This window comes from Mus caroli, unplaced genomic scaffold (assembly GCF_978045245.1).
Source record: "Mus caroli unplaced genomic scaffold, Mus_caroli_1 scaffold_7, whole genome shotgun sequence".
NCBI lineage: Eukaryota > Metazoa > Chordata > Mammalia > Rodentia > Muridae > Mus > Mus caroli.
In genome coordinates this window covers 62,828,128-62,853,253 of record NW_028227262.1, presented here as the reverse complement: position 1 = coordinate 62,853,253, position 25,126 = coordinate 62,828,128, and the positions used below count along the sequence as shown (strand labels likewise).

The following is a 25,126-nucleotide window of genomic DNA, read 5'->3' as shown; positions in this document are numbered from 1 at the left end:
CATTGTGTTTCGCAGTGAGGTTTGACAGCTGTGCGGCTTAGTCATGAGCCCTGGAAGACAGGGTCAGTGAGAGAGCATGTGTTGATTGAGTGTGATAGAGTAGTGCTCTTCTTCCTCCTCTACTCTCTCTGTGTACATGTATGTGAACACATGTTCACATGTACAACACATACATACATGGGATACAAAACTATTTTTAAAAGAAAGTTTATCGATTTCGCCTGCACTTAAAATAAAAACAGTATCATGGGGTTGGAGCAGTGACTCGGTGATTAAAGCACTGGCTGTGCTTCCAGAGGACCCAGGTTCAGTTCTCAGTACCTACATGGCTGCTCACACCTGCCGTGTAACTGTAACTATAACTTGAGTTCCACAGTATCTAACACTCTTCCTCTGGCCTCTCAAGTGCCCGCATACATGGGAGGCATATGTAATATATACACAATGGCAGGTTCCAAACAAGCCTGAGGCAGGCCTTAGTACCTGCGGCTCTTCCCTGCACCCTCGCCCCCTAAATTCTCCAGCCCAGGGCTGGGCTTCCCTTCTCCCAACGTCTCTTTTCTCTATGTAACTCAGCCATTTTGGTTATGAACCCTGTTGGTTCTGCTCTTGGTTCTTCTCTTGGTTCCCATGTGTTCTCTGACCCTCTTCGCCCACCACCTTGCTTTTCCTCTCCTGCTCCCCACCCCCTCCTCTCAGGGCCTGATTCGGTTCAGATGCCTCTGGCTGTTCTCTCCTTCATAGCTACATAAAATTTCAACAATACCTAGGTGCGGTCATGTCCTTGTTTTCATTCACACACATATATATATGAATAATAAAATTAATATTTTTAAAAGATAGAATCATAAGAGACCTAGTGGCACCAAGATACATGTATGTCAAGTTCTCTGTGTCTCTCTTTCTTGCTGTCTGTGTCCAGATGCCCCTGGAAATCACACGTAGCTTTATCCAGAACAGGGATGGGACTTACGAGCTGTTTAAATGCCCCAAAGTGGAAGTAGAGAACATAGCGGAAAGCTACGGCCGCATAGAGAAGCAGCCTGTGCTGAGACCTTTGGAGCTGAAAACCTTCCTCAAAGTTGGTAAGTGACTTTCAGAGCACCTCTGCCTGAGCTCTTTTAGGAAGATCTGGATCTGGTCCTTAATCAAAGCATATGCACTTGTTTTGTAGGAACCTGAAAAACATTTGTCCCTTTTGAGCTGGTGATTTCTAAACAGCAGATGAATGTGTGTGTGTTGTGAAGAGATCATGAAAAAATTAGTAAACCATCTCCCCCTGCAGCCTGCCCTCCTCCCAGAAGCATCACAATTACGTCTATGTAACACCCTCCCCCATCTCACTGTGTAGCCCTGGCTGGTCTGAAACTCACTGTGTAGACTGAATGGAGAGGGGGAGATGCGGTGAGTGGGGGAGGGGGCGGCTAGAGAGATGGCTCAGAGGTTAAAAGCGCTGATTGCTCTCCTAGAGGTCCTGAGTTCATTTCCCATCAACCACACAGTGGCTCACAACCATTTGTAATGAAATTTGGTGCCCTCTTCTGGTGTGTCTGAAGACAGCTACAGTGTACTCATATACATAAATAAATCTAAAAAAAAGAAAAAAGGACGGTCGTTACTGCTTCTAAGTAACGTGAAGGAGGTTTATTGTAGATAAAAGGAAGAGCTAGTCTGCATATTTTATCACATGTAAATGTTTGATCCTCTGAAGTTTATTCTTGTGTATGTAATTAATATTGCCAACCACCTTCTTTTTTCTTCCAGATCATTATTGGTTGGTGTTTTATATATGATATAAGAAACTTTTACTAAGTCAGATGAGGTGGGACTTGCTTTTAATCAGATGCATTCAGATGGCAGAGGCAGCAGGCAGATCTGTGCATTCCAAGCCAGCCAAGGTTACCAAAACCCTGTCTCAAAAAATAAAACATGCTTCCTTGTGTTTTTGTTCCTGATAGGAAACACCATTAGGTTGTGTCCTCTTCAGCCAGTACTGCAGTGCATGGTGGGTGGGGTTTGGGCTGTACCGTGGAACCTTGCAGATTTGACTTTATGCCTGAGTGTCACCCCTCTTGCTCATCTCCCTCCCCAGTGCTGCCTGCTGTCACTGGTTATGCTGCTCTGTGTCAAAGCCAGCAGTGGGGGAGGGGTGTATGTTTCACAGTGGGCATGTAGAGAGAGGTCAGAGGGCAATCTGTGGGAGTTGGTTCTCCTCGCACCATGAGGGTCAGGTCATTCGGCTTGGAAGCAAGTGCCTTTAACCTAGCCACCTCACTGGTCCCTGAAGTTCTCTTCTGAAGTTACAGCAGTGCCCTGTTCTTCCTTTCATTCCCCTACTTCTTTCCTTTTTCAACCCCATCAGGGCTACTTATTCTCTGGTTGGTGCGGGTTCCACCTGGGCAGTTAATACCAGGCACTTGTTTTTAATTGGCTTTCTTTGCACTTAATAGACTTGGGGATGGGTGGGATAGAGTACTGTGGAACGTGGATAGAGGACAGCTCGCAAAAGTTGCTTCTCTCCTACCACCAAGGGCTCCCTGAAAGTGCCCTTAGCCCCTAAAGCACCTTGTTGGCACTCTTCTGTTTGTTTCTTTTTCAGCATTGCTTGTGACAGGGTCTCACTGTGTAACCCTGGCCTAGAACTTGCTATGTAGGCCAGGCTAGCCTCCAGCTCACAGAGATTCACCTGCCTCGGCATCCAAATAGTGCTGGATTACAGGCATGGGCTACTAAGCCCAGTCTTGGTTTCTTACTTAAAGCTGAAGAGAATAAATGTTCTGCATTAGAATTTTGGTAAACCTCTGTTAAGAATGTGTAACAAGCCGGGTGTGGTGGCACATGCCTTTAATGCCAGCACTCGGGAGGCAGAGGCAGGCGGATTTTTGAGTTCGAGGCCAGCCTGGTCTACAAAGTGAGTTCCAGGACAGCCAGGGCTACACAGAGAAACCCTGTCTCAAAAAAAAAAAAAAAAAAAGTGTAACAAACTGAGGACGGTGGTAAATGCTTTTAAACCTAGCAAGGGGAGCCGTGTGTGTGTTTTAGTCAGTCTTTCTTTCTTTCTTTCTTTCTTTCCCTCTTTCTTTCTTTTTTTTTTTTTTTTTTTTTGGTTTTTCGAGACAGGGTTTCTCTTTATAGCTCTGGCTGTCCTGGAGCTCACTTTGTAGACCAGGCTGGCCTCGAACTCAGAAATCCGTCTGCCTCTGCCTCCCGAGTGCTGGGATTAAAGGCGTGCGCCACCACGCCCGGCTCTTTCTTTTTTAAGATTTATTGATTTTATGTATGTGAGTACACTGTCACTGTCTTCAGACACACCAGAAGAGGGCATCAGATCTCATTACAGATAGTTGTGAGCCACCATGTGGTTGTTTCTATTCCTGCACAAACATCATGACCAAGAAGCAAGTTGGGGAGGAAAGGATTTATTCAGCTCACACTTCCACATTGCTGTTCATCACCACAGTAAATCAAGACTGGAACTCAAGCAGGTCAAGAAGCAGGAGCTGATGCAGAGGTCATGGCAGGATGTTACTTACTGGATTGCTTCCCCTGGCTCGCTCAGCTTGTTTTTTATAGAACCCAGGACTACCAGCCCAGGGATGCCACCACCCACAATGGGCCCTTCCCCCTTGATCACTAATTGGGAAAAATGCCTTACAGCCAGATCTTATGGAGGCATTTCCTCAAGGGAGGCTCCTTTCTCTGTGATAACTCCAGCTTGTGTCAGGTTGACACACAAAACCAGCCAGTACAGGGGGTTTGCAGAGCTCAGACTCCAAGCATGTGGGTTTCTGCGTTCTTCTATAGCTGTCCTCACGCAGACTGCATCTTCCTGAGAGTTCTGACTTTGTTAGTCAGTTTCAACCATGCTTTTTCAGTCATCAGTTGAGCTTCCCAAATTTTCTATTTTCACTGACATTTAAGTGAAGTCGTAGCAGCTCTGTATCTTGAAATGGAAGCTGTGATGTCTGCCAAATGAGCCGAACAGTACCTTGACACACACAACTCTGCAGCCCCGTGTCACAAACCTCAGGTTCATCTTGGGAGTGGTTCCTTCCTGACCACTGTGAGAAGCTGACAGAGTGAAGGGATGGGGCTAAGAAAGGCTGCCTGTTTGGGAATAAAATCAAGAGTAAAGACTATATATGCATTACTGTCAGGGTATTTTGTCTTTCTTTCTCTTTGTTTTGCATTTTTGTTTGTTTGGTTTTGGTTTTTCTGTTGTTTGTTTGTTTGTTTCGAGACAGGGTTTCTCTGTGTAGCCCTGGCTGTCCTGGAACTCACTTTGTAGACCAGGCTGGCCTCGAACTCAAAAATCCCCCTGCCTCTGCCTCCCAAGTGCTGTCATTAAAGGCATGCGCCACCACTGCCCGGCTTGTTTTACATTTAGTTATGTTTAAAGGGTGGTTTGTATTTCTGTGTGCTCATCAGTGGTTCCCTGGGAGCTGGAGCTGTTAAGTGGTTGAGAGCCACTGAAGCTGCTGCGAAACAGGTCCTACAGAAGCAGCAAACACTGGTCAGTCACTCGGCCAGCTCTCCAGTCACTCAGCCAGCTCTCCAGCCCCTAGGTGACTTCTTTTTTAAGCGTTTTCTCCTGAAAGACTTCCTTTTTAAAAAAGATTTATTTGTTTGTTTGTTTGTTTGTTTGTTTAATGCATATGAGTACCCTATAGCTGTCTTCAGTGATAAGAGGGCATCAGATCCCATTACAGATGGATGCGAGTCACCATGTGGTTGCTGGGATTTGAACTCAGGACCTCTGAAAGAACAGCCAGTGCTCTTAACCACTGAGCCTTCTCTTCAGCCCCCAAGACTTCCTTTTTATTTTTTGTTTTGTTTGTTTGGGTTTTGTTTGCCTTTGCAGAATGGACGTGAACCCTCAGTCCACCTCCAAATCGCAGGAGCTGGGTACACTGGCATATACAGTGCCCAGCTAAACTCTCCATTTATCTGGCAAAGGGCAGTCATTTCATTTCAAATCCAGCTGTGAGTCTAGCCTTCAACACCAGTAAAACCTGAATTGTTCTTAACTCTGCTGTCATAGTAAAGGAGTTGTGTGTGCCGCAGCATGAATGCGTAGCTTGGAGGACAACTGGGAGGTGGATCTTTCTGGCCAACCTTCTGTAGGTTCAGGAGATTTTACTCAGGTCGCCAGGCTTGTGTTCCCAGTGCCTTTACATTGAACCATCTTGCCAGCCACACCTAGAGTTATTATCTACTACGCAGTAAATATGAGTACATCCTGAGCTCCAGTGAAGACCCTGTCTAAAAACCATAAAAGCCAAAACAAAGAAGGGCATAGGTTGATCCATACTAACTGGCCTCCCCCTTTCACTCTGTAGGTAACACTTCCCCAGATCAAAAGGAGCCAACGCCCTTTATCATTGAGTGGATCCCAGATATCCTCCCACAGTCCAAGATTGGTGAGCTTCGAATCAAGTTTGAGTATGGTCACCACCGGAATGGACATGTGGCTGACTGCCAGGACCCAAGGCCACCCATGGACCAACCTCTGGAGCTGGCCCCTCTGACTACCATCACTTTCCCTTGAGGCAAATCCAGAGCATTTTGCAGAGTTTGCACATCCCAATCCCTGAGGACTATAAATCCTAGCAGCACTTACACCATCCTTGCTAACGAACCGCACTTGGCTAAGATGCAGTTACTCAGCCCATCCATGTGTGTTCTGTAGAAGAAACTCTTGTAAATAGCCTTGTGTGTACAGTCTTCATACAAGTCGAGCACTTATTTCTGACCAGAGTTTTAGAAGAAACAACAAAAATCCAGCTTACTGGCTTCTCGAGGATTCACCTGCAGCTTTGTTTTTCTGTAATTCTCCAAAAGTCACAGCACTGGATCTTAGCCAACAGTGTTAGAAAGTTAACGATGCCCTGGGCCGAGCAGGGTCCTCTCTCTCTGGCCGAGAGCTCCAATCACTCTTTATTCTGATAACAAAATAAAGTACAATGTCACTAGTTTTTCCAAATGGTGCCATTGATGTCATGATTTTACAATTAGAACCTTTGGGAGAATTTATCTTGTCAACAGGAAAGTAGGCAGTGCCAGGGGATCACCACCACCTCCACCCACCCACCCACCCCACACAACAAAATTTCTCTGTATAGCCCTGGCTGTCCTGGAACTCAGTAGACCAAGCTGGCCTCGAACTCAAGAAATTCATCTGCCTCTGCCTCTGGCTCCCAAGTTCTGGGATTAAAGGCATTTTTTAATTTATTATTATTATTTTATCATTATTATTACTCAAAATTAAGAGCAACTGAGCACTCGGGAGGCAGAGGCAGACAGATCTCTGAGTTTGAGGCCAGCCTGATCTATCCAGTGAGTTCTAGGACAGCAAGAACTACAAAGTGAGAACCTGTTTTTTTGTTTTTTAAAAGCAGCTGGTAAAATTCAAAAGTTCTAGGCTCACTCATCCCAGAACTGAGATGATGGGGGAAGCGAAGATTTGCCTTCTAGGAGAGGAGGAAGCATTTTCTTTTTCTTTTTTTTTTTTTTTTTAAAAAAGAGTTATTTTATTTATATGAGTACACTGTAGCTATCTTCAGACACACCAGAAGAGGGCATCGGATCTCATTACAGATGGTTGTGAGCCACCATGTAGTTGCTGGGAATTGAACTCAGGACCTTTGAAAGAGCAGTCAGTGCCCTTAACTGCTGAGCCATCTCTCCAGCCCCTGAGGAAGCATTTTCGAAACACCTGCCATGACTTCCGTTTACACTATGCCAGTCAGTTTTCCCACTGAGTCTTCATTTTTCCCTGGATTATAGGACTTATTCTTCCTGAAGTCTCACTGGGGCTACAGATTGAGTTCTACATAGTACTAAAATTATGTTTAGTTTACTTCTATGTATATATTCTTTCAACTTGAAATATATTGGTTTGATATGCAGGGTTTTTTTTTTTTTTTCTCTCATGCTTTGCCTACATGTATGTATGAACACATTGGTGCCTGGTGCCTTGGGAGATCAGGAAAGGTTGTTGAAGCACCTGCAACTGAAGTTAGGGATGATTGTGAGCCATCATGTAGGTGCTGGGAACCTAGGTCCCCTAGAAGAGCAGCCAATACTCCTAACTGCTAAACCATCTATCTCTCCAGCCCCTTGGTAAGAATGTCTTATAATTGATAACTCTGTTTAATTGCAAATGCCGAAACACCCAGCTCCAACCTGCTTGGACAGGGTAGGGGGCGGGCAGGGAGGAATGCCTTGTGTTTACAGTAAAGGCTGGACAAGCACCTTGTGGAAATAGGGTGTGGCCAGGCCATACAAGCCCTTGGGACAGTTCTGTCCAACTGTCCATTCAGTTGGGGCTTAACTTGGGGCAGGCCTGTGACTTTGATATTACCGTTTTCACGGTAGGGCTTGATGCACAGTAATCTGTCAAACCAGTACTTAGAGGACTCACTCTGGGATCTTGTTAAAATGTATATTCTAGCTGGTCACTATGGTGCACACCTTCAAGGGCAACCTTGTCTACATAGAGCCAGGTCAGCCAAGGTGAGACCCTGTGTCAACGAAAATGTATGAATTGTAAGCTTTAAGGCAAGGTCCAAGACCTGCATTTCTAGGAAGCACCCTGACACTGTACGAAGTGCTATGTGAAAAACTGCATTTCAAATAACAAGGTTGGTTCCCAAAAGGGTGCGTGACTTCCTTCCTGCCTTCCCTTCTCCGGCTTGGTGTGGGTCCAGCAGCTATGGCTGCGGCCTGGACTGCGCTCCTGAATGACTCGGGATACTCTACAAATGGACTAGTTCGTAAACTCCACATCTGCATAATGACACAGAGCATCACATGCGATCTGCTCAGGTGGCTGAAGATGGTGCTTCCTGTCCCATCCTGAGCCACAATTTCGGTTAATGACAAAGGCAGAGGATGAGTATGGTCCTCAAACTTCCCGTGACCCGCAGCGCGACCAAGCTGCCAGGCAGTTTCAGGAGACCAAGTAGAGCAAGTAAAGAAGCCACGTTTCCGCCCACAACGGTAGAGGGGAGAGGCCGAAACAGCACGCGGTCACGTGGCCCCGCGAGGTGACGTCGCCACGCTGCCGCCGCACGTCGCTTCCAGCCACACCGCCACTGTTCTTCCGCCAGGCGGCGCCGCAGGTTGGTCACGCGCTTTGTGCGCAGCCGCGCTGGCGCTCCGGACACGTCACCACCTTCGCGTCCTTTCTGGAGAGCGCGGGAAGGAGGGCGCTGCGGGTGGTGACGTCACCGGGGTTCCCTGCGAGCTCGCGTGGGAGGAGCTGGGGACGTGGCGCCGGCCGAGTGTGGAGCTGGAGGGGAGGAGACAAGGGAGACGAGGGGGATGGGTAGGGGAGAAGGGCCGAAGGGAGTAGGAAGGGGTGGAAGGTGTAAAAGAGGTGGGGGGGAAAGGGGTGAGGAAAGTGGCTGAAGATGGGAAGGGGGTGTGGAGAGGGGGTAGGGGAGAGCCGAGAAGGAAGGAAGTGTGGAGGCGAGGGGGAGGCCGGAAGAGTTGGGGGAGGGGATTGTTTAAGGGGAGAGGCGAGAAGGAGGGGTGGGAGAGAAAGGAGGAGATAGTAGGAGGGACTTAGAAAGCCTGCCCTCCTCTCCCCTCCAACGCACCTTACTCTAGGCTCAGCTCTTGAGGCCTCCGAGGTGTCTGTGGCTCCTTCCCGCAGTGGACCTTCCTCCAGGGCAGCCACGTCCTGCCTCCTTTAACCACCATCACCTCAGGAACAAAAGGAATGGTACCGCAAAAGACTTGGTAGACCCTAACCTTAACCAAACCCGGGAAGGTTTTGTGTTCTGTTCCCTGACTGTTAATAGAAGCTTTTCCCCTTTACCCCCCCCCCGCCCCCAGTAAGCCTCGAGCCTCTGGGTGGCAAAGGGGTTAGACATGGGACCTGCTTCAGAACTCAAGGTGGGTACCAGAGTTTACCCGAACACCAGACTATTTCTTTGTCACTGGCGGCACAGCACTGACGAGTGACCTTGAGGTACCCTTTTGCCCCACAGTCCCTGACTTCCAGAAAGAATGGAATAAGAAGCTGAGGTCTGGGAACCATCATCTGAGCTGAGAAAAGTGGATTCCCTGTCCCCTTAGTAGGGACAGAGTTGAGCTACGGCTACTTCTCCAGCTCTGTTATTAGGGTTTGGGCCTTGTGCAGAGTGAGTACCCAGCTCCTCCTGGAGGGTGTAAGGGATGCTGCGGCCTGCCTGCCTGCCTGCCTGCCTGCCTGCCTGCCTGCCTGCCATGGTCTCCTTTGGTCACTCCTGTCGTGTTTATTAGGACAAGGCTATCTTGGGCTTCAGATGAAAGACAGCATTTGAGGTATAATAAAAAGTAAGAACCCAGAGGGGAGGCAGTCCTTCATGGCCTTCAGCAGGGTGGGCTAATAATGGAAGGGCTCTGTATTAGAGTATTTATCGGGGTCTAGCAGTAGTCACCCCTTCTGGACCTGTTATTCCTACAAACCCACAATGCCTGTTCTCCATGCTCTGAGCACAGCATCCTGTACATAGGTCTTACTAGAGAAGGCTACAGGCTGGAAGTTGAGTTGACACACAGCTTTTTAGCCCTAATTGTCTGGTCTTTAAGATAGGGTCTCACTATATAGCCTAAGCTAGCCTCACACTTGGGATGCCTGAGCCTTCTAGGACTGGAATTACAGGTATGCATTGTCCTGATCTCCCCTCTGGTCACGATAATGGAAGAAGTGTGGGGGCAGACAGTGGAATGTGTGGATGTTTTGTAGTAGTTCTTTGGAGCCCAAGTTTTTTTTGTTTTGTTTTTTTAAGATTTATTTATTTTATGTATACGAGTATACTGTAGCTATACAGATGGTTGTGAGCCTTCATGTGGTTACTGGGAATTGAATTTAGGACCTCTGCTTACTCCGGTCCAAAGATTTATTTGTTATAATAAATAAGTACACTGTAGCTGACTTAAGACACACCAGAAGAGGGCATCAGATCTCAGTAGGAATGGTTGTGAGCCACCATGTGGTTGCTGGGAATTGAACTCAGGACCTTTGGAAGAGTAGCTAGTACTCTTACTCGCTGAGCCATCTCACCAGCCCCCAAGGTTTTTTAGTAGATGCTTTTTTTCCTTTTTTTTTTTTTTTGGTTTTGTTTTTTTGGTGGTGGTGGGGTTTTTTGTTTTTTTTTGGGGGGGGGGCGAGACAGTCTGTGTAGCCCTGGGTATCCTAGAACTCACTCTATAGACCAGGCTGGCCTGGAACTCAGAAATCCGCCTGCCTCTGCCTCCCAAGTGCTGGGATTAAAGGTGTGCGCCACCACCGCCCTGCAAGTAGATGCTTCTTGACAGGCAGCTTCTGTTTCATGTCCAGAGACTTTCTGAGCCTGGTTGATAGAACCTGTGTAGATAGAACAAGACCTTTCCTCCTGCCTTGGCTGGAAAAGCAATGGTTCCTCTACTGAGTCAGCCATCGTGCCGTTGAGACCTGTAGGCACAGGCCCTCAGGAACAGACTGCTGAGGGTTTGAGCAGGACCTGAGTCTAATCATGTGTGTCAGGAACTGCCTTGGAGTGCTGGGGATACAGCATAGCTGGGGGGAAGCTTGCCCAACATGCTCAAAGCCTTGGGTTCCATCCCCGACATCATAGAAACTGTGGTGCCTTCTGCATGTAATCCCAACATTGAGGAGATAGAGATAAGAGCATCAAACTCTTCAAGGTCTGACCAAGCCAGCTCTGTCTGTTAGTCAACAGGGTCTCAAGGGAGGGAGGGAGGATTGCAAAGACAGAGACACTTAGACAGCTTTATCGCATGACCCCAGCCAGCGCTGAGGCTTTTATACCATTCTAGGCACTTGCAGAGAATAGGGTCAGTTCTTAGATCAAAGACAAAGGAATGAAACAAGATAAACAAAGCCCCTTGGTCACTGTTTCCAGGGGCTTATCAGGGTGACCAAAATCAAAGGAATCCCACACATTTCTTGGCTGAGTTTACCTTGAGCTTTGCATCAGCCCAAATGTGAATATTCTTATCTGAGCCTACTTCCTTGAACCCAGTGACAAATACTTGCCAAATTTCTATGAGTGGCCCCAAGAGCTCTCTCCACATAGGTCTGTCCCAGCTACTTAGGCACTTCAGAACCAGCCTGTGCTACAGGTAACCCTGGTTTAGGAAAAAAAAAAAAAAAAAGTCTGGAGAGCTGACTCAGCAGTTAGTAATATCTGCAACTCTTTACAGGACCTGAGTACAGTTCCCAGCACCCATATGGTGACTAACAACCATCTGCTTCACCCTGACATTACAGGCATTAGGAGCATACATGTTTCACAGACACAAATGCAAGCAAAACTTCATACAACACTTTCCAAATATTAAAAAAAGAACCATGAAGATCTAAAGGGAGTTTGGTCATCCTAAGAATCAAAGCAAGTGCTGCCTGGGCCTAACCAGCTCTGTCTGGGGAACTTGATTTTGATAATGTCCTTGGCTTGGTGGCTCTTGTGGCAGGAGAGAGGAGCTCCGGTCCACTGTCCTCAGTATGTCAGCAACAGCCAGTGTTTAGTTTACAGACTCTCAGCTCTGTGAACTGGCTAAGTAGATACTTTCTCACCTTGGACCAGCATGAAAGTATTTCGGCCATATTGGGCCCTTCAGATGAGCTCTGGCTGGGCAGCTGTGGGAAAGGACAGAGAGGGAAAGCGGGAAGCCTCCCTCCCAGTGCAAGCCAACCAGCATCTACTGCAGCCTCATGTTCAGGAACATGATATCAGCACAAAGCAGAGAGTAGGGAATTCTAGATGAAGGGGCAGGCTGACTTCTCTGGGTCAGGGAGGGAAAGCTGGCTGGGGGTGGGGAGGCGTTGCAGACGAACACAGTACCTTGAGGTGGAGAGGAACCTTTACCACCACACTGGGAAAGTTGCCATTGGAACTGATACAGGCCTGTGGTCATCTGAGCTCTCAGCCACTAAGTCCATGGAAAGACACGGCTGTAGTGGGAGAGGGAACATGGCCCTCCCTGAGCACTTGTGCAGCCTTCACTGTCAGGCCCTGGGCTGGACATTGGCCACAGCAATGAAAGCTTTGTTCCCAAAATGTTTCTATCCTTGTGAGGAGAAACCGGGCACAGAATATGAGAATGAGATGCAGTGTGTCAGACAGTGACAGGTGCTGTTGAGAAAGTCAAACAGTGGGGCAGGAGGAAGTGTGGAGCTGGTTCCCTCCTTACTGCTTTTAAAGCAGGATGTGGGCTTTCTTAGTGAGCAGGACTACACCAAAGGGCAGCACACCACAAGCCCTCAAGCTCTTGCCCAGGTAGCTGGGATTGGAGATCTGTTTGAGTCTACCAACTTCTCAGCCACCATGGTTTCATTTAAGCCCCTTATGACAGCTTATAACTGATCTCAGTGCTCTGGAGACTGGGGCAGGAGACCCAGAGTTTGAGGTCAGCCTAGGCAACAGCAGAGGGGATAGGGATGTGACTCGGTTGGCAGTAGTGCTTGCTTTGCACATACAGTACCCTAGGTTAAATTCCCTGCATCCATAAGCTGTCCATAGGAGCACACACTGAGAGGGATCAGTTCAAGGTCATCTTTAGCTTCACAATTAGCTCAAGCTAGCTTAAAGCAAATTCATCAACATTTATAACCCTGATGCTTTGAAATAAGGGTCTTCAAGCCAGCAGGAAAACTCTGCCTTTCTTTGCAATGCTAGAGAATGAATCCAGGGCCTTCTGCATGCTTTGTGTATGGTCTACCATTCAGCTACCTCCCCAGCCCAGGATAGGGAGATTGAATATATGCGATACAGGCTGGTGAGATGGCTCAGTGGGTAAGAGCACCCAACTGCTCTTCCGAAGGTCCAGAGTTCAAATCCCAGCAACCACATGGTGGCTCACAACCATCCGCAACGAGATCTGGCGCCCTCTTCTGGAGTGTCTGAAGACAGCTACAGTGTACTTACATATAATAAATAAATCTTTAAAAAAAAAAAAAAAAGAATATATGCGATACAACCATAGCCCCAAGCTCCTGGCTCTCAACTCAATATGGGTAGGCATGATAACATATCCATGGACACAAGGACACAATATTTTCCAGTTCCTCAAAGGTACCCTGACTGCAGCCTCAGGAAGTCAGGCAGGCATGGGTGTCCACCAGAAAGGGTCAGCTCCCATATACCTTAAGGCAGCTCCTATAAGCAGCAGGCTGTGTGCAGGACACACACTCAGCTCCTGTGACTCTATTTCATTTTTTTCTATTTGGGGAGGATGGGGTGGGTTGGGGGCACAGTGGTCCTGGAACTCACACTGTAGACCAGGCTGGCCTCTAACTCTCAGGGATCGACCTGCCTCTGGAATGTTGGCATTAGAGGGGTATGCCAACACCGCTCAGCTTACTTCAAACGTTAAATGAATTTTGTTTGAGAAAATCTAGAAGTAAAGAAGTCCCAAGGCCTTCGTGAGTTGGGAGCTGACCATGTTTTCTCTAGAGATAAATTTATAAGGATGACTCACTAGGAGAAAAAATAAGCCATGACCTCCAGCTGGAACTCGAGTCTCTGAAAGCTAGGTGTGGTGACAGGAAATGGAACGTCACCCTGAGTATAAACACAAGTTCCATGAAAATGCGTGTTACCTGTGGGCGGTGACAGAAGTGAGCAGAAGAGCTACTGGGCCTCAGAAAATACACCGGAGGAGATACACTGGCTTCCTAACAGAAGGGGAGCTGGAAGATAGGGTCCTAGCTGACTCTACTAGATTCCTTCTGTGCCTTTTCTAACTCCCCTGCCTGTGAAGTTCTAGTCCTGCAGGCTCAGACATTGTGTAAAGAGAGGATTCTGGGCCCTTCCCTTAACTGTCTTGCTGGCCACCTTAAGTTAGTTGATGATATCCTTATGTAAACAGGATCCTCCTGCACAGAGGACTTCCTGGGAATTACACACAGTGTGCAGGAAACAAAGTGTGGTACCTGCCCCACCACCACCACAGTAACATGTAGTCTGAAAACCAGAGCACATCTGCAGGGTAGCTAGTGCTTTAAACTAATGTCTGGGCAGCACTCATGAGAAACCATCACACCTATACTTGCCTAAACTGTCAGCTGCCTCTCTGTAATCCACTGCTGGAGTTACAATGGCCATGACCCATGTCTTCCCGCTTCCCACTGGCACTGCTTTAGTTCAGCAGTTCCATCCTTTTTCTGGACTCTTGGCATAGTTGTTAACTTGTCTTCCTGTATCCACTCTCCCCTTACTATAACTCTACTCCATAAATTTGGAGTGTTGGACTTTGAACTATCCTGTAACAAGATGCTTGTTTCAAATTCACCATGCTCCCTTGCTTAAACCCCTCTTAGGGTAGAGCTCGGGCACACAGTGCTTTTCTAGCCTGCAAGAAGCCCCAACACCCAGGAGCTGGAGGCAGAAGGATCAGAAGTTTGAGGTCATCCTATGCTACATAGTGAGTTTGAGGCTGGTCAAACTCACTATGAGTGAAGGAGATGTCTCAGAAACAAAAATGAATCTTTCAAAGGCTCCTCCAGGTTTTACTGATAACTGTACCTGTTACTTTTACTTTAAATTTCTTCATGATACACAGAAGATCCTGGTTCTTATGGAATGGAATACAGCTCACAGGTAGGGTGCTTGCAGTGTGTAGTCAATGGCCAAGATGTGAACTCCAGCACCACAAGAAAGCAAAACAGCCCCTGAACCGGCTTTACTCTGTCCATTCTCCAGCCATCCTCCCCTTTCCCGCCTTGCTCCCTTACCCTCAGCACTCAGGAGGTGGAGCCAGACAGACCTCTGGGAGTTTGAGGCCGGTCTGGTTTACATATTGAGTTTTCTAACAGCCAGAGCTACATAATGAGAACCCTGTCTACACACATGCAGAGAGAGAGAAGAGAGAGAGAGAGAGAGAGAGAGAGAGAGAGAGAGACCACTTTTGCACTTCCTACAGTGCTCCAAGGCTAGGTGTGTTTTCCTTTGCTGGGGTTGTGATTTGTGATTGGGTAAATGAGTAGGTGAGCCCTGTCTGCTCCTGCACTCCACTGACAAGCCCGAAGTTGATCAGGCTTGGTCCCAACACCCCCAGGCTCACTGCTTAGCCTGCATAGTGAATAACCCAGCACTACTTTTTGCCAGGTGGGAGACATGCAGGCCCCACGGTGATGGGAAGTCAGCACTGGAATCGAGAGGCTTGGACTCAGGTTTTCCACCTCCTCGTGTCCTATGTGGTCCACGACTGTAACACAGAATCAGAGCTACTCGTAATCCACACAAATCCTGCAGCCAGGCTCCTGGATCTAGATCATATCCTAATGAAAGAAAGAGTGTCACTATGGAGGTAGTTTGTTTCAGGTTTTGCTGCTTTTGTTGCTTTTGTTTTGTTGTTGTTATTTGTTTTGTTTTAGATTTTTGTTGGTTGTTGTTTTGTAGACAGGGTCTCTTGTGTAGCCCAGGCTGTCTTAGAACTCATAGTCCTGCCTCATCTTCCCCAGTGCTGGAATTACTAGCATTGGACACCATACCAAAGGGCTAGAAGGGGTTAGGGATGGAGGTGAGGGTTAATACCTGCTGTTGAACGGTATTTTGCAAACTTGACAGAGTCTCTGTGTCTCAAGGCCACCTTCTGGCATCTTCCAATCTTTCAGTGTCACAAGCCAGGATGTCCTGTCAGGAAACCTGAGTAACACCAGTCTCTCTTTCTGTGGGTGAGCTGTGTGTGGGTGAACGGGGGTCACTTCCTTGGAAGCTCCTTGCTGCTTCTGACAGGCTTTGCTGAGCCCTGCAAGTGTGCTGGGGAGTGACCAGCCTCCAGAGCCTTCTGCTCTTTGTCCTCAGCAGTCTAAAGGCACTCCAGGGAAGGAAACGTTGAGGTGCATCCTCTCTGGGGAGGAGTGGATTGTTCTAATGTCTGCAACCTGGCCACACTTAGCATCTGTGAGAGCAACTGGCTTTCAGACCACATGGAGCACACCTGGCAGAGGTCTCAGATCACATGGATGAGCTGAGGAATTGTAGCTGTAGAAAGCTAAAAGCTGGATGCTATGGCTGTCAGGGTCAGATTAATGAGTTATTGAGGTTGTGTGAATTAGAGTTTATACTTCAGCTATCTGTGATCTTTGCAATATAAAAGCTAATTCCCCAAAAACACTTAAGAAAGAGCAATAAAGAGAGGCAGAGGTAGGCAAATTTCTGTGAGTTCTAGGCCAGCCCTGTCCACATAGTAGGTGCCAGGAGGAATTACATAGTGACATCCTATCTTAGAAAGAAATGGGAGTTGAGAGGGAAGCAATGGTCATAAATTATGTTGTCACACACAGTGTGGTGACCTTAAAATGGCTAATACCATGAAAATATCTACGACTTGGTGATGTGATTGGTTTACTGAAAATGGATTTTTTTTTTTAAGCAAAGTATTCCAGACAATGATAGCCAATTGACAACCCCCTAACAACCCTCACAGATGTCAAGGCAGGAATTTGGTCTCATGTTTCTGCCCCCAACTCCTGGCCTCAGACAGCTGCAAATACATATTCCATGTAGCTCCAGTCTCTGAAATACCAAATGGAAATTTACTGGGGCTCTCTACTCAGCCAGACTCTCACACAAACTGGCCTGCCCCATGGGACTCTCCACAGGGCCAGATATTTTATGAGAATGGGCATTCCCAGTTGATTGGGTCAACAAAACGAAACTAAGGAACTGTGTCTTAAAACTAATGTATCCTGTTTAATTGTACACAAGGGACACTCCACTGCAAAGCAAGAGCCAGGCAAATCTCAGGTTTGTAGACTCGGTGAGAATATTGGAGGCTTTTGTGGAGCTTTGTTTTCTTTAAAGAGGGATGACCAGCTGGCAGGGGGCTGGACGCTGCCTTGCAGGAGGAGGGCACCAGCAGAGGAGACAGGAAAACACAGTCAGCAAAACTGCAGAGAGCTTTCCAGGGCTTTTGGAGAAGGCACAGAAAGGAGAATCAAGGACAAGCAGCGGGTTGTTAAGACTGTCGACCTCAGAAAGGCAGCCCAGCACCTCTGCCTCTGGAGTTTCTCAAGTCAGGGAAGAGAAGCAGCTGCTCGTGGCCCTTCAGGTGTGGGCTGTCCTGAAATGGCCATGCGAAAAGCAGCAAGAGTCTAGAGGCCACTGCTGGCTGCACAGAAGGGGCCGTGGAGGGCTCTCAAAGATATGTGACTAAGGAAAGCAAGAGCTTGCACTAGTTTTGCTTTTAAACGTTTGTATATATTTCCATCTTTGAATCAGTAATTTGTTTGCATGACTCAAAATTTAAAAACAACAGCAAACAAATTAGTATATACCTCCCTTTGCCCATCCTTTATCTGGGAATGGTTATACAGGGATAAGTCCCATGTGCATGTTATGCAACTACAGATAACAAAAGTACTGTGTTTCAAAAATAACTCTGAGAAAGATTTTGTGTGTTATTGTTGTTTGTTTTAAGTCAGGGTCTCAGTAGGTATCGCTAGCCAGCCTGGAGCTCACACAGATCTGCCTGCTTCTGAATGTTGTGATTAAAACAATTGTGTCCAGCAAAGCACAGTGTTGTTAGTGGTGATTTTTGAGATAGGGTCTCATTATGTAACTCTGGCTGTCCAAGAATTCACTGTGTAATACAGGCTAACCTGGAACTCACTCGCCGAGACTTGCCTGCCTTTCCTCTGCCTCCCTAGTACTGGAATGAAAGGTAGCTGTTAGAGATCATGCCCACCCAGGGATTTGGTGTTTGTTTGTTTTTAGAAAATCCTTTGTAGCCCAGGATTTACCTTGAACTTGACAGGTAGCTGAGGGGGTGACCTTGAACTTCCAAGCCTTCTTCCTTTATCAGCTAGGTGTTAGAATAGGTTTGGGCCATTCCTGGTTTAAGTGTTGATAGGATAGAATTCCAGCTTTTCTATCAGCCAAGCAATATTCTCTGCTTAAAAGAAAGGAGTCTAATGCCTTAACAGAAAAGGACGCTTGGGAGATAGATATGCTAGCCCTGATCTGAACCTTACATTCACCTGAGTTTATTGACTTGGCCAACAAACTGCAGGATTGGCTTGTCTTTTCCTCACCAGCAGTGGCCTACAGATTACAGACACACAGCACCCTGCACCCCACACCCCTAGGACCATGAAGAGAAACTCTGTCTCAAAACAAAACAAAACAAAAAGATCTCAGGGCTGGAGAGTTGGCTCAGTGGGTAAGAGCACCAACTGCTCTTCTGAGTTCAAATCCCAGCACCCACATGGTGGCTCACAACCATCTGTAACAAGATTTGACACCCTCTTCTGGAGTGTCTGAAGACAGCTACAGTGTACTTACATATAATAAGTAAATAAATCTTTAAAAAAAATCTCACCCTGTCAACTTGACATACCATCTTTATTATAGTCTTTATCTTAATGTATAGATAGATTTCCTTTTAGGTTTTATTATGATCTGTGAACTGTCTTCTCCCTGTATGGCAGTCACATGTAGGTGGGGTCAGAGGACAATCTTGAATTGGCTCTTCTTTCACTGTGAGATCTGCAGATCAAACTCGGGTCCTCATGCAAGAGCAGCCACTTGTACCTGCTGAGCCATCTCACTGTCTCCATGTTGTTCTTTTGAGACAAGATCGTAGCAGTCCTGGCCCGACTCCCAAGGGCTGGTGGGATCTCAGGCATCATCCTCCAAACCAATGTTGGTTCTATCAATTTCCAGAGAGCTTGAGTTAAGGTGGGAAATTGTGTTTAATTCATGTCCACAGACCACAGCTTAAATAACAGTTATTCATCCTGTTCTAGAGGCCCAAAACCTGAGGCCAATGTCACTAGCTCCAGTCAAGTTGTGACAGCAGGCCCACTGTCCACTCCACAGCTCCTGGCACAGGACCTGTCTCCAAGTTACAGACCTCACCAGTGTGCCAGCGCCAATCTGTGACAGGGGACTGTGGTGACTTGTCTCTGTGAGCAGGCCTCACAAGTTCTAAGAACTAGAACATGGATCTGTTTGGAAGCCAATTTTGGCCTAGCATATTTACATCTTTAGCATAGTTGGCTTTCTAATCAGACACATGAATGCAGGAAAGATTAGGAGTTCAAGGACATCCTCAGCTTGTTTGAAGCCAGTGTAGGCTCCTTGGGACTGTCTCTCAAAAAAAAAAAAAAAAAAAAAGGGAAAAAGAAAAAAGAAAAAGGGGGCCGAGAAATGACTCTGTGATTAAGAGCACTTGCTGTTTTTCCAGAGGACCTGAGTAAGTTACCAGCTCCCATGTCAGGTAGCTCACAACTGCCTATAACTTCAGCACCAGGGACCCAGTGCCTGTGGACAAAGCCTGCACTCATCCCTGTGTGCATAGACCTACACACACACATGTAACTAAACAAAGACAAATCCTAGAAAAGAAAGACCTGTATGCCTTTGTCTCACCAAACCTGGAATGCCACACATTAGTAATGTGAGGTGCCCGGGGGCTGAGACAGGAGAGTTAGAAGTTCCAGGCCTGCCTGGGCAACTTCATAAGATTCAGTCTCAACATGCAAAAGCAAAGAGCTGGAGTTACAACTGTGTTCCTGCAGCTTTCCAGCGTGGACAGGGCCCAGGTTAGTCCTTAGTACTGCTAAGGAAATGTTTGCCTGTCTGTCAGTACAGAGCCAGTCATCATGCTGGTGGTAGAATATCTAGATGTGTGAGAAGTAGATTTAGTGAGTGATGACATCTGCAGAATTCCAGGCATGCTGACCGGTCTCCATTTGTAGCCTTTCCCCAGAGGCCACAAAGGTTGAACGGGGCCAGACATGGTGCTGCATACCTTTAATCCCAGCACTTGGGAGGCAGTTTCAGAAAAACCTCTGTGAGTTCAAGGCCATCCTGGTCTCTAGGCTAGCCAGAGTTACATAGTAAGACCCAGTCTCAAAAAGAAAGAAAGAAAAAGAAAGAAAGAAAGAAAGAAAGAAAGAAAGAAAGAAAGAAAGAAAGAAAGAGAGAAAGAAAGAAAGAAAAGAAGAAGGAGGAGGAGCAGGAGGAGGAGGAAAAGAAAAAGAAAAAGAAGAAAAAGAAAAAGGTTGAGTTGGGCCCTGTCTCAGGGCAAACTAGAAGGTGTCTCCTTTAGGCCAACTTGCTTGTCACATGGATTTCATTCCTATAAGTCTTTCCAATTCCTAGGATTCTCAACCTTTCTCCCTTTCAGTTTTTTCTTTCTTTCTTTTTTTTTCTTTTCACTCTGGCCCTGCCTGCTCCCACCCAGTGATTTATTTATTTATTATATGTAAGTACACTGTAACTGTCTTCAGACACTCCAGAAGAGGTCATCAGAACTCATGGTTGTAATGCCACCATGTGGTTGCTAGGATTTGAACTCAGGATCTCCAGAAGAGCAGTCAGTGCTCTTAAGTGCTGAACCATCTCTCCAGCCCCCTCCCTTTCCGTTTTTTAGGGCTGGGAACTGAACCTTGAGCTTTGATATGCCAGGCAAGCACCCTATTAATTAAATGTTCTTCTAGAAAACCCAGGTTCAATTCCTAGCATTCACATGGAAGCTCACAACTGTCTGTAACTCCAGTTCCAGGGTATCAGATACCCTCACACAGACATACATGCACGCAAAATACCAATGCACATAAAATTAAGTAGGTCATTAAAAAGAAAAGGTATTTTATGACTAAGTTGCATTCATTCTACTTACTTCTTTTTTTAATTTTTAATATATATATATATATATATTTTTTTTTTTTTTTTTTTTTGGTTTTTCGAGACAGGGTTTCTCTGTATAGCCCTGGCTGTCCTGGAACTCACTTTGTAGACCAGGCTGGCCTCGAACTCAGAAATCCGCCTGCCTCTGCCTCCCGAGTGCTGGGATTAAAGGCGTGCGCCACCATGCCCGGCAGGATTTTAATATTTTTTTATTACGTATTTTCCTCAATTACATTTCCAATGCTATCCCAAAAGTCCCCCATACCCTCCCTCCCACTTCCCTACCCACCCATTCCCATTTTTTTGGCCCTGGCGTTCCCCTGTACTGGGGCATATAAAGTTTGCATGTTCAATGGGCCTCTCTTTCCAGTGATGGCCCACTAGGCCATCTTTCGATACATATGCAGCTAGAGACAAGAGCTCTGGGGTACTGGTTAGTTCATATTGTTGTTCCACCTATAGGGTTGCAGATCCCTTTAGCTCCTTGGGTACTTTCTCTAGCTCCTCCATTGGGAGCCCTGTGATCCATCCAATAGCTGACTGTGAGCATCCTCTTCTGTGTTTGCTAGGCCCCGGCATAGTCTCACAAGAAACAGCTATATCTGGGTCGTTTCAGCAAAATCTTGCTAGGGTATGCAATGGTGACAGCATTTGGAAGCTGATTATGGGATGGATCCCTGGATATGGCAGTCTCTAGATGGTCCATCCTTTCGTCACAGCTCCAAACTTTGTCTCTGTAACTCCTTCCATGGGTGTTTTGTTCCCAATTCTAAGAAGGGGCACAGTGTCCACACTTTGGTCTTCATCCTTCTTGAGTTTCATGCGTTTAGCAAATTGTATCTTATATCTTGGGTATCCTAGGTTTTGGGCTAATATCCACTTATCAGTGAGTACATATTGTGTGAGTTCCTTTGTGATTGTGTTACCTCACTCAGGATGATGCCCTCCCTATTTACTTCTTTTATCTAGCTACTTCTTTAATATTAATCCTAAATTACCAAGACTGCCTTTGACATTACTATGTAGCCCAGGCTGGCTTTGAACTTTTTCCTGGGGGGAGGGTTGTTTTATTTGTTTGTTTGTTTGTTTGTTTGTTTTTTTCAAGACAGGGTTTCTCTCTGTAGCTCTGGCTGTTTTGGAACTGTGTATAGCAGGCTGGCCTCAGAGATCCACCTGCCTTTGCATCCTGAAAACTAAGATTAAAGGTGTGCACTGCCTCCCAACTGGCTTTGAACTGTTGATCTCATTGCTCCAGGTTCCCAAGGAGTAGGTGTTATCAGCCTTTTTCCTTCTTGCTCATTTTTTTTTTCTTTTTTGGAACAGGGTCTTATATAGCCCAGGCTGGCCTCTACCTTGCTATGCAACGGAGGGTGACTTGATCTTGAACCCTGGATCCTTCTGACTACATCTCCCAAGTGCTGAAATTTCAGGTATTCAGGCAGATAACTGGGAGTTGGGGCATTCAACCAACTGGGCTACATCCCCAGCCAAAGCCTGCTTTTGAAAACAAAATCACAGCTGGGCAGTGGTGGCTCATGCTTTTAATCCCAGCACTTGGGAGGCAGAGGCAGGTGGATTTCTGAGTTTGAGGCCAGCCTGGTCTACAGAGTGAGTTCCAGGACAGCCAGGGCTACACAGAGAAACCCTGTCTCGAAAAACAAACCAAAAAAAAAGAAAAAGAAAGAAAGAAAAAGAAGGGGCTGGTGAGATGGCTCAGTGGGTAAGAGCACCCGACTGCTCTTCCGAAGGTCCAGAGTTCAAATCCCAGCAACCACATGGTGGCTCACAACCATCCGTAATGAGATCTGACTCCCTCTTCTGGAGTGTCTGAAGACAGCTACAGTGTACTTACATATAATAAATAAATCTTTTTTTCTTTTTTTTTTTTTTAAGATTTATTTATTTATTATATGTAAGTTCACTATAGCTATTTTCAGACACTCCAGAAGAGGGCGCCAGATCTTGTTACGGATGGTTGTGAGCCACCATGTGGTTGCTAGGATTTGAACTCTGGACCTTCGGAAGAGCAGTCGGGTGCTCTTACCCACTGAGCCATCTCACCAGCCCCAATAAATAAATCTTTAAAAAAAAAAAAAAAGAAAGAAAGAAAAAGAAAACAAATCTACTTCACATGTTGGTCACTTGTTTTGAATTTGCATTCAAACTACATTATCTGTTTCCTACCTACAAGAAAGAATGGGAGCCCATCCCATAATCAGCTTCTAAACGTGGACACCATTGCATACACTAGCAAGATTTTGCTGAAAGGACCCAAATATAGCTGTCTCTTGTGAGACTATGCAGGGGCCTAGCAAACACAGGAGTGGATGCTCCACAGTCAGCTATTGGATGTATCACAGGGCTCCCAATGGAGAAGCTAGAGAAAGTACCCAAGGAGCTAAAGGGATCTGCAACCCTATTGTTGGAACAACATGATGAACTAACCAGTACCCCGGAGCTCTTGTCTCTAGCTGCATATGTATCGAAAGATGGCCTAGTCGGCCATCAATGGAAAGAGAGGCCCATTGGACTTGCAAACTTTATATGCCCCAATATAGGGGAATGCCAGGGCCAAAAGAATGGGAATGGGTGGGTAGGGAAGTGTGGGGCGCTATGGGGGACTTTTGGGATAGCATTGGAAATGTAATTGAGGAAAATATGTAATAAAAAATATTAAAAATTAAAAAAAAATTTTAAATTAAAAAAAAAAAAGAAAGAAAGAAAGAATGGGAGCATTTTGTTCCTTGGCACTGTGCAAGCAGTCTCCTTGGTTTGTACCCAGTAACTTGTCTAGGATGTTGCCTCCAGTATTGGGAGTGAATTGAGAGGCTGCCAACTGAGTAGCAAAATCTTATTAATCCACCTTAGTAACCATTTACTGCTAAAAATCATGAAGATTCACGTGGCATGTACTAAGTGCTTCAGGTGTTACCCTCAGATTTGCCCTATAAAGTGAATATTATTATTTCCATTTTGTTGATCAAAACATGGAAACAGCTGGAGATGCAACATCATTGGTAGAGTTCACTGCATAAGCCTGGCGTAGTGGTGTACACTTGTCCTCTCAGTATTTTGGAAGTGGAGGCAGGAGGACCAAGAGTTCACAGTCATCCTCAGCTACGTGGTAGGTTTGAAAGTAGCCTGGGATACTTGAGACCTTGTCTCAAAAGCAAACAAACAACAAAGTAACAAGAAATAGGTGGGCGGACAGGCGCATGTAGAGTGCTTACCCAGCATGTCCAAAGCCCTGGCTTCAGTTCCCAGTACCATACAAAAAGAGAGAAGCAAAGAAATGGGGGGAGGGGGGGCGCGTGCTTTTCCGTCCTTGGACTTATGAAGGCAGGATGGGTTACTGTGGCCTCTACTGGAGTTTCTATCCAAAGAAACTCCATCAGGGTTCCAGTTCCTGCCACAGCTGCTCAAACCCTTGGGCTGAGCGGGTGCTGGCAGGGTTTCCATCAGTCCTGGAAGGACAGAGGCTTTGTTACGCTTGACTAAGCCACCTATCTTGATTGAATTATTCGAGACTCAGTGAATTGAGACCACGCTAGTCTTTAGACATAAAAAAGTAGGTAAAGAGAAAAAGAAAGGAAGACGAAGAAGGCTGTAACTTGCAGGGTCACACAGCCTAGTAAGGGACTGAGGAATATATGTGAGTTAGGATTCCAGATCTGTCCAGCATCCACATTCTAGGCTCCAGCCCTGTTCAGTCCAGTTCGCACACATGGTCACTGAGCACTTGAAATGTGGCCAGCCTTAGTTTACTGAACCAAGTACAAAAGATAAAGAACACGTGCCAAGTTGGCTTTGCATGTAAATTAGTTACATGTTAAAATAAGTTTTGGAGCATCAAGTAAAATATTTTTAAAATAACTTTATTTTTGCCATTCCATTCTCATTATTGAGTGTGGATGAGGGAGTGCGTGCAACTGCAGGAATGTGAAACATGACTTCTTGCCTTTTCCCTTACACAAGCTCCTGGGATCGAGCTCAGGTTCTCTGGCTTGTAGTTCTGCTACAGAGCCACCTTGGTAGCCCAAAGGAAAGGATATTATCGTCATCTTTTGTTTTTACATTATTTATTTATTCACTTATTTCTTTTCCACACTGGGAATTAAGCCAAGGGCTCTTCTCTTATCCCTCAGCCTTCCTTTTACTTTGTTTGCCTTTTTAAAAAAAGATTTTATTTATTATATGTAAGTACACTGTAGCTATCTCCAGATCTTAGTACCGGTGGTTGTGAGCCACCATGTCCTTGCTGGGATTTAAAGTCACAACCTCTGGAAGAGCAGTCAGTGCTCTTAACCCCTGAGCCATCTCACCAACCACCCTTTTTTTGCCTTTTAAGAAAGGATCTGGCCCTCAACTTCTGGAGCAGGAATTTAAACTTTATATCTGCCTGTCTCCACTTCCCAAGTGCTGGGATTTCTGGCCTGTGCCCACATCATGAAGTTTGCCACTGTATATATTTTTGTTTGTTTGTTTGTTTGTTT

At 46.2% G+C, this 25,126-nt stretch overlaps 1 protein-coding gene across 8 annotated transcripts in view; it reads left to right on the top strand.

Moving 5' to 3' along the window:
• Nucleotides 1-5,975, top strand: part of CUNH2orf42 (chromosome unknown C2orf42 homolog) — a 31,383-nt gene extending 25,408 nt beyond the window's left edge. For all 8 annotated transcript variants that reach the window (XM_085840406.1, XM_085840411.1, XM_085840408.1 and 5 more), the window contains exons 9-10: nucleotides 923-1,085; nucleotides 5,340-5,975. In XM_085840406.1, the coding sequence (XP_085696532.1) occupies nucleotides 923-1,085; nucleotides 5,340-5,548 (372 nt within the window). In that variant the 3' untranslated portion in view covers nucleotides 5,549-5,975. The remainder of the gene's footprint in view (nucleotides 1-922; nucleotides 1,086-5,339) is intronic.
• The last annotated feature ends 19,151 nt before the right edge of the window (nucleotides 5,976-25,126 follow it).